The 16272-nt window shown below is 44.1% G+C and overlaps 1 protein-coding gene across 5 annotated transcripts in view; it reads right to left on the reverse strand.

Annotated features, from left to right (window-relative positions):
• Positions 1–893: 893 nt before the first annotated feature.
• Positions 894–16272, reverse strand: part of LOC128342587 (tigger transposable element-derived protein 1-like) — a 35665-nt gene continuing 20286 nt past the window's right edge. Inside the window, exons 1-4 of one of the 5 annotated variants that reach the window (XM_053290020.1) lie at positions 13645–14091; positions 9934–9991; positions 6725–6820; positions 894–5853 (exon numbers count right to left, since the gene is read on the reverse strand). In XM_053290020.1, the coding sequence (XP_053145995.1) occupies positions 3557–5853; positions 6725–6785 (2358 nt within the window). In that variant the 5' untranslated portion in view covers positions 6786–6820; positions 9934–9991; positions 13645–14091 and the 3' untranslated portion in view covers positions 894–3556. Of the gene's footprint in view, positions 5854–6724; positions 6821–9933; positions 9992–10412; positions 10604–13644; positions 14092–16272 lie in introns of those variants that run through there. The other 4 variants (XM_053290019.1, XM_053290021.1, XM_053290018.1 and 1 more) reach the window with 4 other exon arrangements.

Raw genomic sequence — 16272 nt, forward strand, 5'->3', positions numbered from 1 at the left:
CCAGCCTGGGGGGGATGTCCCTCCTGTCTTGCATTCTCCTTGCCTTGTGTTCCCTCTCACACACACACCCCCATTACTTAGGAACATTGGAAGCTGCCTTATATTCAATCCATTGGTCCATCTAGCTCAATATTGTCTTCACAGACAGGCAGCGGCTTCTCCAAGGTTGCAGGCAGGAGTCTCTCTCAGCCCTGTCTTGGGAGATGCCAGGGAGGGAATCTGGAACCTTCTGCATGCAAGCAGGCAGCTTCTCTTCCCAGAGCGGCCCCACACCCTATCTTACAGTGCTCACACATGTAGTCTCCCATTCAAATGCAAACCAGGGCAGACCTTGCTGAGCAAAGGGGACTATTCATGCTTGCTACCACACGACTAGCTCTCCTCACTTCTCCTATCCCCGTGCTGTGTTCCATCGAATTCAGATGTGTCTGTTCTGACTGGCAGCACATCTCCAGAGTTTCAGCTGAGAATCTTTCCCAGCCCAACATGGAGATGCCAAGGATTGAAGCAGAGAGCTGCTTCATGCAAAGCTGAGCTGCAGATGCCCCCGATTAATATATCACGTTGCCTGATACTGAATCAGACCCTTGGTCCAGCTAGCTCAGTCATATCTACTCTGACAGCAGCTCTCTCGGATCTTAAGCAAGGATCTTTCCCAGCTGTCTCTGAGGATGGCCAGGGTTGAATCCAGGACCTTTTATGGCAAGCCCCTCTCCAACCATCACATACATTTCTTTCCTGTGCATAATTTTTGGCATCATTTAATATTGAGCCTTTGACCGCAGCCTCCCTACATGGTTTAAAAAGGTCTGTGTTGTTACCCACTTAAAGATATCATAGTGTTTATTTAGCACATGTTGGACTTTAATATTTGGGCAACAGGAAAAAGAGGCTCAAAACAACTTATTGATTTATTTACTTATTTCAAAAATGTACAGCCTTTTCCATTAAAATTTCAAAACCAGTGCAAAAATAAAAAGTGTGGCTAGAACACCAAAATCCAAATCTAGCAGCTGGAAGGAGAGCAAACTTTGACACCACAGTGGGGCAAAAGTTATTCACATGCCACACAAACCGTACAGCAGATTCAGTCGGAACTGTTCCTCAAAAATGCTCAGGAAAACAAAGACACCTTGATTTGGCACTTAAAACTTAGCAAAGGAAGGTACCAGGTGAATCTCTCCGGGATGCGTGTTCTAGACATAGAGCAGCAGAGACCGTCTCTCTAGCTGCCGTGTGTGTGTGTGTGTGTGTGTATCACATACATTCATAAAATCTAATGCAAACCAAGCAAAGGAATTCAAAATATTGGCAAAGGCTATTAAAACAGCAGAGGTGAGAGACATCAAATATACAGTGCAGTGGCTGATGAGATGTGCAGTGGTGCACCATGTCAGGCCTCATAAGGCAGCCTGATGCTCCAAGGAATGAGACGTTGCGCAATCAGCGCCACTGCCATTACTCCCATTGTCGCGAGGGGGAATAGTTGTGGTAGTGCTGATCACGTAACTGATCATTCCCTGCTGTCGGGGCTGCCTTACGAGTCCACAACAGCCCTGATGTGATGGGCTGTGGCACCATACCGCTGCACATCATGCCAGACGCTGTTTTTAAAAGCTGGCAATAGGAAACAAATCAGTCTGCAGTCTGAAGTATAGAATGGCTCACTCTCTGAGCACGTATATGGTTCCTGCCTAATGTGGGTTCTCTGGTATGAAATAAGGCTTGACCACCTCACGTAGATGCTCTTTCAGCATTCTGAGCACACAGAGTGTGGATGCTCTGATGTGATATAAGGCTTTTGCTAGAACTGAAGTTCTTTCTGCACCCTGAGCATGTATACGTTTTCTCCTCTGTATGGTTTCTTTGAGGGGTGGTTTCTTTGCTGGGAAGACTCAACCTCCCATGAAAACTCTTCCCACATTTCAAACATTTGTATGGCTTCTCCTCATGTGGATCCTTTGATGTGAAGTAAGGCTTCGGATATAACTGAAGTCCTCCCCACACCCTGATGTAATTTCTCCTCTGTGTGCGATCTTTAATAATAAATAAGGGAGTGACCCCAAATGAAGCTCCTCCCACAGTTGGAAGCATTTACACGGTTTCTCCCCTGTATGATTTATTTGATGTGAAGTCAGCCTTGCACTTGAAGTGATTTCCACATTCAGGGGATTGGCATGGCTTGTCTGCTGTGCGAAACTGTGTGAAGTAAGGTCACATGGTCAGTGCAATGAGAAAAACACATTTTACATTCCAAGCATTTACAGACAGTCTTTGGACTTCTCGGGGAAGGGGAGGTCCTGAAAACTGTAGCTGACATCCTAATGAAGCACTGATGTAACAGGAGAAGCACTGGTATAACATCAGTGCTGCTGAAGAATTCCCAACTAACACTGTACCAGTGTGTATGCATGCGCGTGTGTGCGAGAGAGTGAGAAAGAATTCCAATAACCTCCCCTTCCCCTGGAAGCCCTCTGTCACCTGAAAATATATCCCTAAGACCTGCATGACCCTCAGGGACATATTTTTGGTTGGTACAGAGCACTTCCCAGGGAAGGAGAGGTCTTCAAGATTTCCTCCCTGCACCCTACCCCTACTGAGTCAGCAGTGGAGCTTTATCCGCTGAACTTTTCAGAAGCACTGGGGCTTTGTTTGTCAGGACCTCTGTCAGTCTGTGTCATAGGTTGAAATGTCTTAATTCAGAACTGATCTTTCCATACGAAACCATGCAGGGGTTTTGGAACCAAGGCCAGATATCATATTTTTAGCAAAATAATCCAGAATTTTGTACTAAATCAAATCAGAGATGCATTTATATTTCAAGTGGCTGACCTGATGCACGGCACCTTGATGCTGCTGCGAGGCATGTGGGGGCTGCTGTGGATGCGTGACATAGCCCCAATGCTGTCGAGAATGAGCAGGTATGCAAGCAGCACTGACCCTGTTACTCCCATTCTCTACAGTGCAATTTACTGCAGCAATGCTGCTTGTACATGCGCTCATTGCCTTATGTGTCTGCAGCAGCCCTTGCGTAACTCTGTTTCACCAAGGTGCCACATATCATGTCAGCCACTATAAACAGCAATTATGTGGACATTCTAAAAAAAACTCACAGAACAAGCTAAAAGTATGTAAAGAAATATAGTGCTGTACACTGTACCTACAAATGATCTAAAAAACCCAAATTTGAAATCCACAACTCAAGATGCCCCCAGTGGGCCAGAACCAAGCATGACTTGATATGTAGGGGCCAAGGTCAATCTTCAGCACATCACATTAAAATTTATTATTAAAAATATGTATGAAAGTGAGGAGTCAGAGTTGAAGTCAGGGGGGAAGTGAGATGGGATCAGTGGGCTCTGGCCCAGGGGCAGGAGCCACCCTGGTCTCAGGGGGCCAACACCATTGAGCCACTGCTGCTCCTCAGAGGGACAGGCCAAGAGCTCTTTGCTGGTGCTGCAGAATATTCCCACCTCTGGACCAGCAAAAAGTCCCTGCAGGCCAGATCAGGCTCCAGGGTCTCCTGTTGTACAGGCCTGCCTTAAAGAGGTTTACGTTATGAGTGGCTCCAACAAGGTGAGGTTTTCAGGGGGGGTTGAGGCAATTTGGAAGGATGTCTTTGAGGTGAGCTTGCTAGACTTTCTGAAGGGCTCCCAGTTGGAGTTCTTGCACTAGGTTTTTCTGCAGTCTCTTCTGCTTTCTTAAAGAAAGAGTCCATGGAAGTTTGGACAGGTGGTCTCCCTTCACTGTAAATTTCTCTGTAGCAGCTGTACATGTCAGTTATGCCCCTGTTCACGAATGCACTGCGCTCAATGTCAGGATCATGTTCCTCAAACAGGGACATGGCAGCTTCCAAATGCTGAAATGCTTCAGCCAATACTTGCGCCGTCAAGACTTTATGAGGAGGAGCCTCTCCAACGGTGGGTCCGTCTTCTTCTTTTATCACTTTCTGCAGTTCCAATTCCTCAAGATCTTCTTCCTTTATCACTTTTTGCAGTTCCAATTCCTCGAGATCTTCATGCTTTATCACTTTTTGTGGTTCCAACTCTCCGAGATCCTCACTAGTTAATTCTTCAGAATGCAATGCCAACAACTCATCAATATCTTCCGGCTTCACATCTAGGTTGAATTCTTTGCCAATTTCAGCAACATTTTTGGTTACCTCTTCAACGGTGTCTGCAAAGCCTTGGAAGTCAGACACAAATCCAGGACACAAGTTTCTCCAAACACCGTTCAGAAGTGATGGCTTGACTTCATCCCATGCCTCCCCAATGTTCTCAACAGCGTGGTAAATGTTGAAGCCCTGCCAGAACTCCTTCAGGGTGGGCCCATCTTCCTTCTCAGTTGCCCTGACGGCCTGCGCAAACGTCCGCCTAAGATAGTAGGCCTTGAAGGTTGAAATCACCCCCTGCTCCATGGGCTGCAACGAGGTGGCGCTGGGGGGCAGAAACACCACTTTGATGTTAGGATCCATGCCATCAAGGGTGGGTGGGTGACCAGGCACGTTGTCCAGGAGTAACAATGCTTTGAAGGCAAGATGGTTTCTACTGCAATAATCCCGGACGCTGGGCACAAAGTGATGACTGAACCAATCTTCAAAAATAGTCCTGTTGACGCACAGCTTGCGATCAGATTTCCAGATCACTGGGAGACACGCCTTGGAATATCCCTTGAAAACTCTGGGGTTTTCCGAATGATACACAAGCAACGGTTTCAGTTTGAAGTCACCTGAGGCATTGGAACCCAGCAAAAGCATGAGCCTGTCTTTAGCAGCCGGGTAATCTGGCGTGGATTTCTCCTCTCTGGCAACGGTGGTTCTTGACGGCATTTTTTTCCAAAACAGCCCCGTTTCATCCACGTTAAAAACCTGCTGAGCACAATACCCACCCTCTTTAATAATTTTAGCCAGGGTCTCAGGAAAAAGACGGGTATTCTCCTCAGCAGCACCAGCAGCTTCACTGGAGCCCCTGAGGTCACGCAAATTCGCCCTGGCTTTAAAACGCATAAACCAGCCTCGACTTGCACTAAAAGGCTCAATGTTTGAATTCTCCCCCTGTTGTCTCTTCAGATCATTATAAAGATTCCGGGCCTTTTCCTGAATTATGGCTAAACTCACAGGAGCCCGGCGTTGATGTTGATCCTCCAGCCAACTGATGAGCAGCTTCTCCACCTGAGCAATAATTCCGACACGCCGCTTCGTTATCACAGTGGACTGCATACAGGCTGAGCCCTTAACATGCTCCTGAATTCTTTTCTTGTCCTTCAGGATGCATACAATAGTCGTCCGGGGAATAGCCAGTGCTCTCCCGATCTGACTTGGCCTCTCACCTTTTTCAGCCCTTTTGATGATCTCCATTTTCGTTTGCATCGTAATTGTTCGACGTTTCTTTGGAGGCTTCTCACCAGTGTGTGTTCTTCGATGTACAATAAGACGTGAGCTCACAGTAAAGCTCTTTCCACATTCTGAACATTGATATGGTTTCTCCCCTGTGTGATTCCTTTGATGTAAAGTAAGGGAGTCACTCTGGTGGAAACTCTTTCCACACTCCAAACACATATACGGTGTTTCTCCTGTGTGTGTTCTCTGATGTTCATGAAAGGCTGTTACGCAACTCAGGGATTTCTCACACTCCGTAAGCCTTCTCCTTTCCATTATTTTCCATGTCTTCTGCTGGATTTGGATTTCATTTCCCTGACAAGCGTGGGATTTCTCCCTCCGTTTCTGTGTTTGTTTCCTATCCTGCCTTGTTGCTCCATTTCGACTCCTGAACTTTTCTCCCATCTCCTGACCTTTCGCTTTTTCCAACAGCCTATCAGGTAGTTCACTTTCCATCACCTCCCTGCAAACATCTCCTGTTGGAATGAAAAGAGAAATCTAGTGTGATGGCAAGGAAACAAAATTAAAGTTCAGGTCAGGGAATAAATTCCCTGATTAGTTGCAAATTATGCCATCCCTTTTTAAATATTTTTTAAAGGGCAGGTTCTTCCAAAAGGAGCTCATATTAACTAAAGGTATTTTAATCACCTACGAATGAATACTGGTCATTTTGCTTGTCTTTTCTTAATAAATTAGTTTGTGTTAATACATTATTCATCCAATGTTCATACCTGAAAACTTACACACAATTAGTGACAGAAGAGAATGAAGAAAAACCCTTTTAGACAGTTAATATTGCTTGCTATATTAATGAGTTAATATATGTCTGATAACTGAGCAAAGTAGCACTTTTTAAAGTGGCGATTCTCTCATATTTAGTAGGGGGAGAGCAACTGTCCTTATCCAGCCCCAGCACAGCATTCATCCAGTGGTTGTTGCTGATGTCTACCATGTGTTTCTTTTTAGATTGTGAGCCTTTTGGGGACAGGAAACCATCTTATTTATTTTTCCCTGTTAACCGCTTTGGGAATTTTTTTGTTGAAAAGTAGTATATAAATATTTGTAATGATAACAATATTGCCAAAGGAGGAAACACTAGCAGTGCAATAATAACTTAAATTAGAATAAATTTCTAATTCATTAACCAATGTGGTGCACAACAAGCTAGAGAATAACAATCCATTAGTGAAATAATCTGCAACTATCCTCTATACATTCCAAATTCTGTTACAATTTAATATACAGTTTTTGGTAGCTGTATAACATCAGGAATCCAATTACTTCCAGCATTTTCCCCATCCAGTCCTCTCTTTTGGAATTTCTTGATACAAATATCTAAGCATCTACCTGCTGATCTCTCCTCCTTAGTGGAGCCCTGGACAAAGAGGTCTTCTCTGTCTGTTTCCATCCAGGAGATGAGGTCAGGCTGGGAAATCAGAAGTTCTTATGGAAACAAAAACATATGAATAAATTAAAAATGCCATATACAGAGTCAGACCATTGGTCTAGCTAGCCCAGTACTGTCTATTCCAGGCTTGCTCAACCAAGCCTGGGGGCTGGATTCGGCCTGCAGGGACGTCTTTGCTAGTCCGCAAAACGTATCCTGAAATATCCTGCAGCAACAGCAGAGCCCTTGGCTTGTTCCGGTGGCCAGCAGCAGCTGTTGTTCAGTGGAGTTGCCACTTGAGACCAGATGTACCCCACCCTGGGCCAGGGTCCACAGACACCATCCCTCTTTCCCCTCACCTCCAATCCTCTGTCCCCTGACTTTCATTAATATCTTAAATAATTAATTTCAACTGAATAATTAATATGCTGAAAATTGACCTTGGCCCCCACACACCAAGTCATGGTTGGTTCCAGCCCACTGGGACATTTGAACTGTGCACCCCAGTCTATTCTGACGGAGTACAGTCATCCTCTGACTTCAGGCAGAGAAAGGCCAGCTTCAGCCTTGCTTTCAGAAATCATTTTTACTGGGTCTGTTTCTTGGATCGCAATGCAGCTTGGCTGGTGTGGAATGCCCAAATATTTTGGAATTTAATTTTCAAAATATTTCTGACACCTACCAAAGGCTGCTCCAAGGCTGCATAAACCCCACTAAACTCCATCTTTAGAGTCTACAAACCGCAAACTGTCAGGACATTTCCAGCACACCATCTTTCCCGCCCATTTGTTGTCCTTTTGCTCACCACCTAACCAGATGAAAAGATCTGAACGACTGAGGAAGGCCAAAGACTGAATCTGGGGCCTTCTTCAGGAAAACCATATGCTCCACCACCGGACAATGGCCTTTCCCCAGAACACACCATTTATTTCTGTCAATTTCCATTACAAAAATATTTGAGAAGAATCGACAATCAAAAGATGAAAAACCCACAATCCAAATTAAGGTTATTGTTTTTATTAGGACCACAGCACACTTTTTAGATCTACAGAGCTAGATGGTAACCAAAGGTTGGTGGGTGGGTGGGTAAGACAGTATCTTGGAAGCGTCCTAGTTCAATGGTTTAGAGTTTAGAGAATCTAGAGATGGAGCCATGGCACCTGGACATTTAACCATGGCACCTACACTAGGATTTTTGGAGGTAGAATTATGTAATAAAATATTTATTTGTCCTAGGCAGGCCTGTTTCAGCTCTAAGTATGTTGCTTGCAAAGGGGACACAGAGAAGTCCATTTACATCTCCCCCCGCCTCTGGCCCCCACAATGTCTCTCACTAAGTCTGGCAATTTCCATTGTCTGGCTCCCAAATGTTTGGGCTGCCTCCTCGAACCAAGGGAAAATGGTCAAGGTCTAGATTACAGTATTTTACGCAGACCTGAATCTGCCCATGGTAGGTGTCAAGATTTTGAAAATAATTATACAAGAAATGTGGGGATTCCAAACTAGCCCGTCTGCATTCTGATCCAAGGTATATCAGCCTGACATTTGCAAGAATGTGCCCAATGTGGGCGCAAAGCTTAAATTGAAATGCTTGTCCGGAATGCCGTAAGGAAGGAGAAAGCTGACATATATTTGCATTATCACTGAGGTATAAGACTCCAAGTTCAGTCCATGGTATCTCCAATTCAAAGTTTCTCCACACCAAACTACATGTTCGCTTAACTGTATTCGAAGAGATGTTAATATATCCAGAATAATGAATTATTTAAGCAAAAGCAACTGCAGAGGGTCCTATTCAAACCAGGCTTAAAGTGCCTAGGGGGGAAGGGTTAAACTCTTTTCCTCCCAGTGCTTTTTGTAAAACTGCCAAAATTCCTTTTCCAAGTTGTGTTTTGCCCCAAAGTAGAGATTTTGTAGCAAACTTCTTTTACTTAAACAAGTGATGCTTCCAAGTTTAAGCACGCCTCTTAAACATGTGGGTTAACCCTCAGAAAACTGTGCTAGGAACAGAAGAATTCTAGCTAAATTGCAAATGCATGCTTTATGGTTTGTCCTAATCTGGACTGTATCCAAACAAAAACCCTACCTACACTAGAGAACCAAATAAATTAAGAAATACTAATTTAATACTTCAAATACAGAATCATTATCATAAAAATAACATACTGTAGTGAGATTCTAAAATAGCATGTAACAATTGTTCCACTTATAGTCTCTTATGCAAAAATTTAAAAAGAAATCTTAAAATTCCCAAATAGTGAAATTCTTTCACAGTTTTTGTAGAAATCATATAGTAAAATCTTTCACAATTCTTATAGAGGTCCAATGATCCAATTATTCAAGGTACAAAAACGACCACGTATTTGAAGTATTAAATGAGTATTTCTTAATTTATTTGGTTCTCTAGTGTAGGTAGGGATTTTATTTGGGTACAGTTGTGATTTGGTGAAGGCTTCTAGTTTGTGTTTCTCAGTTTCTGTCCTAATATGGGCCATCAAGTCAACCCTATTTACAATGTTCCTCTGTTTTGATTCTGGCATGAATTCTGCAAGAAAGGAACTCTTGGGAATAAATGTTGTGATATAAAACTCCACTGCAAATAGAAGAGTGACTTGCTTAACAGATGCTTGATTATATATTGTTTATGTCACCATATGTTGTTGTTGGCAAAGATGGGAATTAACTAGTTAATAATTAACTAATAACTTATAACTATTTTATAGTTATATAAAGTAAAATCAGGCCTTGACAAATTTCCTTTGGATCTAAGAGCCAGCCCAACAATTTAGGAGTCAGGCTCAATAATGATTGGAATTCATTTTACAAACAAACTCTTCCACCACCTTTCAACTGCATAAGAACAGCCCTGCTGGATCAAGCCCAAAGCCCATCTAGTCCAGCATCCTGTTTCACACAGTGGCCCACCAGATGCCTCTGGGAAGCCCACAGGCAAGAAGTGAGGGCGTGCCCTCTCTCCTGCTGTTACTCTCCTGCAACTGGTATTTGAGAGGCATCCTGCCTCTGAGGCTGGAGGAGCCCTATAGCCACCAGACTAGTAGCCTTTGATAGACCTGTGCTCCATGAATTTGCATACATGCAAAACAATTGAAAAGTAATAACATCACCACCACCACCACCTGGATGAATAAAGGAATTAAAACTTAATCACCTTTCTGTGCCTTTTTTCTTAGAAGCTAGCTAATAAGACATACTGAAATTCAGGGGGCCTGTAACAAAAATGATCATAAACAACAGAGACCTTACTTCCTCTAAAACACCTTAATGCAGGGGTTCTCAAACTTGAGTCCTCGGGTGTTGTTGGACTACAACTCCCATCAAACCCTAGCCATTGTGGCAGAGGATTTATGAGAGCTGTAGTCCAACAATAGCTGCAGATCCAAGTTTGAGAACCACTGCTACAAACATATTATGGGTAGGGATGTGCACAAACTGGCAGGCAGCTGGTTCGGTGGCAGCCGGGGTGGAGTTTACCTTTACTCTTAAACACACACACCCCCGCCGCCGCGTGCAAACAGGTGCTCTGCCACTGAACTGCAAGCCCATCTCTATCACGATGGTGATTACGATGTTCCATGATTAGGGAAAAAAATTGAGAAAGGGCGAGATATTTTCTTCAAATACAGTCACCTGTGATTTGTTGTTTGTCTCACGAAGGCAGGCAGGCATCTGTTATGCGGTCCCCCCATAATCAGGGATGTGCACAAACTGGTTCAGAGACCCTTTTCCGGACCGGTCTGCTGGTTCGGCGGCCGGTGGGGGGGTGTTACTTTTAAGGAGCAGGGAGGGTGCTCCTCCCACACCCACCATGTTTCCTCCACCAGTGCTGTGCCGAAAATCACGGGCACAGGGCGGCAGAGTACCCTCTTGCCGCCCTGGTCAGCACTCGACTGGAAGTGGGTGGTGCACTACTGTATTTATATATATATTATATACTGCTTTTCAATAAAAGTTCTCAAAGCCTTTACACAGAAAAAATAAGTAGATGTGTACATAAAGTGGTCCCCTGTCCTCAAAGGGCTCACCGCCCCCAAAGAAACACAAGGTAGACACCAGCAACCACCACTGAAGCGATGCTACGCTGGGGTTGGGCAGGGACAGTTTTAAAGAGTTTCGGGAGTGCAAGAGCAACTCTGGGAGCAAATTAATGAATTAATTTTAAACTGCTTGTTTTATTTTGTAAAATTGTTTTAACTGTTTTATCCTAATATAATTTAATTTATGAAAAACATAATGATAAACAGATGGCGATGATTTTTTTGGATGCAGAGAAAGCTTTTGACAATGTTTCGTGGCAATTTATGTGGAGATTATTAGATGTAATGGCTGTGGGTGATAATTTTATTAGGGCAATTAAGATAATCTATTCGGAGCAATATGCTAAGATTATTGTAAATGGGGAATTATCAGATAATTGTGAAATACAAAAAGGGACTAGACAAGGATGTCCACTTTCCCCATTGCTTTTTATATTGGTCCTAGAAGTGCTTTGTAGAAGTATTAGAGAAGATGATAAATTATATGGCCCTAAAATTGGCAAACAAGACTACAAGTTGAGAGCCTTTGCGGATGATGTTGTCTTCTTTTTAGAAAATCCAATGGACAAGATTGGAAGACTCTTGGAAAAAATACAACAATTTGGACAGTTGGCTGGATTCTATATAAATAAGGTCAAAACTAAAGTTCTGACTAAAAATATGGATCAGAAATCTAAGGACAGATTCTCTGAAATAAGTGAGTTGAAAGTGGAGAAGAAAATTAAATACTTGGGGGTCTGGCTAACAAACAATAATTCTTTGTTGTTTACAAATAATTATGTTAAAATATGGAATACAGTGAAAATTGATTTACAAAGATGGTCTAAAATGAATTTGTCTCTAATGGGAAGAATCTCAGTGGTGAAAATGAATGTTCTGCCTAAAATGTTATTTCTCTTTCAGACTATTCCTATAATCAACACTTTAACTTGTTTTAAGCAATGGCAGAAGGATATAACTAAGTTTGTTTGGCAAGGGAAAAGACCAAGAATTAATTTTAAGAATCTAACAGATGCAAAGGAAAGAGGTGGTCTTACTTTACCGGACTTAAGGTTATATTTTGATGCTGTTTGTTTGACGTGGCTAAAAGCATGGATAACATTAAGAAACCCTAGAATATTTGACTTGGAAGGATTTGATAGAATGTTTGGATGGCATTCATATTTGTGGTATGAAAAAAGTAAAATACATAAAGATTTTTTGAACCACTATGTGAGAAGGAGTTTAATGAGGGTGTGGCTAAAATATAAAAATTGGTTGGAACCTAAAACTCCGCTATGGGTGTCTCTGATTAAAGCTTTATCACGTAAAGAAGTAAACATGCAAATGCACTGGGTTACCTATAGGGATTTGTTACATTTTCAGGAAAAGGATTGTAAGTTTAAAAGTTTAACTGAAATACAAAACTTGGTTAGAGATTGGTTCCAGTATCATCAGTTAAATGAGAAATATAAGAAAGATTTTAAAGTTGGATTTGAGGTTCAGATTTTGAGCTTTGAGAAGGAATTATGTGAAAATGATGAAAAATTAGTTTCTAAAATGTATAAACTGTTACTTTTGGAGGAGACAAGAGAGGAAGTGGTTAAAACGACCATGATAAAGTGGGCTCAAGATGTGGGTCATAATATAGAAATAGCAGCCTGGGGGAAATTATGGAAAACTAATTTAAAATGTACTGCATGTTATGCTTTAAAAGAAAATTATTACAAAATGATGTATAGATGGTATCTGACACCCAAAAAATTGGCATTAATGTATAAAAATGTTTCAAACAAATGTTGGAAGTGTGGACACTCTGAAGGCACTTTTTTTCATATGTGGTGGACCTGTGGGAAGGCTAAAGCATATTGGGATATGATATATAATGAGTTAAAGAAAATATTTAAAATGACATTTCCTAAGAGGCCAGAATCCTTCCTGCTGGGAATAATACAAGGTGCAATTTCTACAACTAATTCAATGTTTTTTATGTACGCTTCTACGGCAGCTAGAATTATATATGCACAGAAATGGAAGAGTAATGTACTGCCTTCAAAAGAAGATTGGCTGATAAAAATTCTGGAATATGCGGAGATGGCAAAACTTACAACACTAATAAGAGACCAAAATTTTGAATGCTTCAAAGAAGATTGGAAACCATTCTTGTTGTATCTAAAGAACTATTTTCCTACTATGGACTTTACAGCAGGGTTCGAAATTTAGTAAAAAACTGCAGGTTGAATAGATTAGCTGTGTTTGTAAGAGTTTAAATTTATGTTTTGAACTAATATCATAGCAAGGCTAAACTTTATAGCTGATGATTCACGAAGAGATGTGCGCGGGAAGTCCACTTTTGTCTATTTGTAATCAATGATTATTATTGTTAAAATTAATAAAAATTGAATTTGAAAAAAATATATAATTTAATTTATATCTCGCCTGATACGTGTATTCCTAGGAATACACATATCAGGCGAGATATAAATTAAATTATATTAGGATGAAACTGTTAAAACAATTTTACAAAATAAAACAAGCAGTTTAAAATTAACTCATTAATTTGTGTACACCACCTAGGGAATACACATATCAGGCAAGATATAAAGCTAATAAACGCATAAATAAGTGCAACTCTGTGAGCAACCAGTGCATGGAAAGGCATGGAAACACAAAGGCGTGAAATCCAAGGAGAGCGCCCCAGTCTGCAGAAGCAGCTTCAGGAAAGGCAACCTCCATGCACCGAAGGGAGCGGAGGGCGGGGCAGAGCCCAGCCCCAAAGTGCTTCTGTGAAGTGTCGCAAAGCGGGGGGGCGGGGCTGGGGGGAAGGAGGGACGGGAGGCACTCACGGAGTTCCCTTGGCCACGCGCCCGGTCTTCGCTGCTGCTGCGTTGCATTCCCACGGGGGCTGAATGAGCTTGGCCTGAAGTAGAGAAGGGAGGGGGCCCCGCATGCTGCAAGGCGTGGGTCTAGTAGTCAGTTGCGGGGAAGGGGGGCGACGGGGCGGTGCAGGAACTCCAGCGGCTGCCTTCGCGCTTTCTCGCTCTCTCTGCCTGCAACTGAAAAGGCTTCAAGGAGCCGCTTCAATCAGCGGGCTGGTCCTCAAGGCGCTGCTGCTGCTGCTTTTTTCTGCTCCTGCTCCTGCTCCTCCTCCTCTTCTCGGCAGCCCAGCCTTCAGCCTCTCCTTCCTCTTCTGCTCCTTCTTCCCCTCCCTCCCGCCTTCAGCACTTTGGCAGGCCAGCGCGCACACACGGAGGAGGACAGCGAGACAGCTTCTCGCGGGAGCAGCAGCAACACACACACACACACACACACTCTCTCTCGTCGGAATTCAGCAGCCACGCGGTGCTGCCGTCGTTGGGGACTGAGAGGGGGAGGGGACTAGCTGTGTCTGATGTCCAGGGTCATAGCAAGGCTGGGGTGTGTGGAAATGTGGCGGCACAAGGGGAAATATGGGGGGGGCGGGGGCACAGAAGGGGGAAAGTGCATTTCTGGGTGCAAGAGCAGCTCTGGGGGCGGGGCGCATGGGGGCAAGTGTACCCCCCCCAGGCAAGTGTTTTCCCCCAACCACCCTTTCTGTTTCAGAAATTGAACATGTGGGACGAAGCTCGCCCACCCATAAAGGCACTTTGTCCCTTCTGTGCTCTCCCTCCGTTTTGATTCTGGTGCCGCCCCCACTGTCTGGATGGGTGAGCTGTGTCCCACATGTTAGGCGATTTATGAAATGGGGGGCAGGTGGGGTAGCAAACTACTTGTCTGAGGGGGTGCTTGCCCCCCCCCAGTCACCCATGGAAGAAGAGCCCCTGCAGGTAGGGGGAGAGCAAAACACAGCCCACTGTGGCACAGCTGGCAGCCTCCTTGCCCTCAGGGCTCCCCAGACATTTGTCCTCGCCTTGTTCAGTTATAGCTACATTCCTGCTGCTGTTTGCTCAAGCACAGGGCTGCCTTAGACGGAGCTGCGTGCCAAGAATCAATGTCCTGGTGATGTGAATTCAGTCACATCACTGGCAGTGAGCTTACTTAAGGGGTGATGGGGCAGGGCGTGTGCTTTGCATGCAGAAGGTCCTGGGAAGGGCTGGGCAAGACTCCTGCCCTGGAAGCCTGGAGAGTCGCGGCCAGTCACGAGTAGGCAGTACTGAGCTAGATGGACTGATGGTGACGCAGTATAAGGCACTTTCCTGTGTTGCGAGGCAGAAAGGCCTGGGGGTTTCTGAGGATCAAAGAAGGTTCCAAAGGACTTGGGAGGCCTTCTAGTCCAACCCCAAGCTCAGTGCAGGAAACTGCATTCCTGATCAGGGGGTGCAGATTCCCGCTGAGATTTTAAGGAGTCCCTCCCCCATTTTACTGAATTTCCCCTGCCAAACCTAGTAACCTGTATTGCCCCCCACCCAGTGTCTTTCCTCCCCCTCAAAAAAAATTGTTTTAAGGGAGGAGCTGCTGCTCTTCAAGCTTTCTTTCTGTCTGCATTTTGTCCATGGCAAATGGCTATCCAGCCTCTGCTTGAAAACCTCCAGGGAAGGAGAGCCCACCATTACATGAGACAGACTGTGCCACTGTTGAACAGCTCTTACAGTTACGACATTCTTTGTAAGGTTTAGCCTAAATATGCTTCCTTGCCATTTCAACCCATTGGTTCTAGTCAATGGAGCAATGGAGGATAAATCCATTTTCCATTCTATGTGACAGCACTTCTGATATTTGAAGATGGCTGTCATATCTCTCTTCTCCAGGCTAAACGTGTCCAGTTCCTTCTCGTGTTACTCACAGGACTTGATTTCCAGGTCCCTCACCATCTCTGTTGCCTTCCTCTGAACCCATTCGTTATCCAAATCCTTCTTAAAATGCAGGGCTCAGAATTGGACACAGTATTCCACATCAGGTCTGACCAACGCAGAATAGAGTAGAATAATTACTACTCGTGAGCTTGACACTATGCTTCTGTTAAAGTAAAGTGAAGGTGTTCAGTCGAGTCAGTGTCGACTCCTGGCACCCACAGAGCCCTGTGGTGTTCTTTGGTAGAATACAGGAGGGGTTGACCATTGCCTCCTCCCACGCAGTATGAGATGATGCCTTTCAGCACCTTCCTATATCGTTGCTGCCCAATATAATACCAGTGGGGATTCAAACCGGCAACTTCTTGCTCCCTGGGCAAGTTACTTTCCCACTGCGCCATTAGGTGGCTTATGCTTCTGTTACTGCACCTTAAGATTGCATTTGCTTGGGAGGAGAGCTGGTTTTGTGGCAGCAAGCATGAATTGTCCCCTTTGCTAAGCAGAGTCTGCTCTGGTTTGCATTTGAATGGGAGATGCGTGAGCACAGTAAGATATTCCCCTCGGGGGATGGGGCCTCTCTGGGAAGAGCACCTTCACGTTTGCATGCAGAAGATCCCAGATTCAATCCCTGGAGGCCTCCCCAGGTAGGGCTGGGAAAGACTCCTGCCTGCAACCTTGGAGAAGCCACTGCCAGTCTGTAGACAA

Source organism: Hemicordylus capensis, chromosome 2 (genome assembly GCF_027244095.1).
Source record: "Hemicordylus capensis ecotype Gifberg chromosome 2, rHemCap1.1.pri, whole genome shotgun sequence".
In the NCBI taxonomy this organism is placed as follows: domain Eukaryota; kingdom Metazoa; phylum Chordata; class Lepidosauria; order Squamata; family Cordylidae; genus Hemicordylus; species Hemicordylus capensis.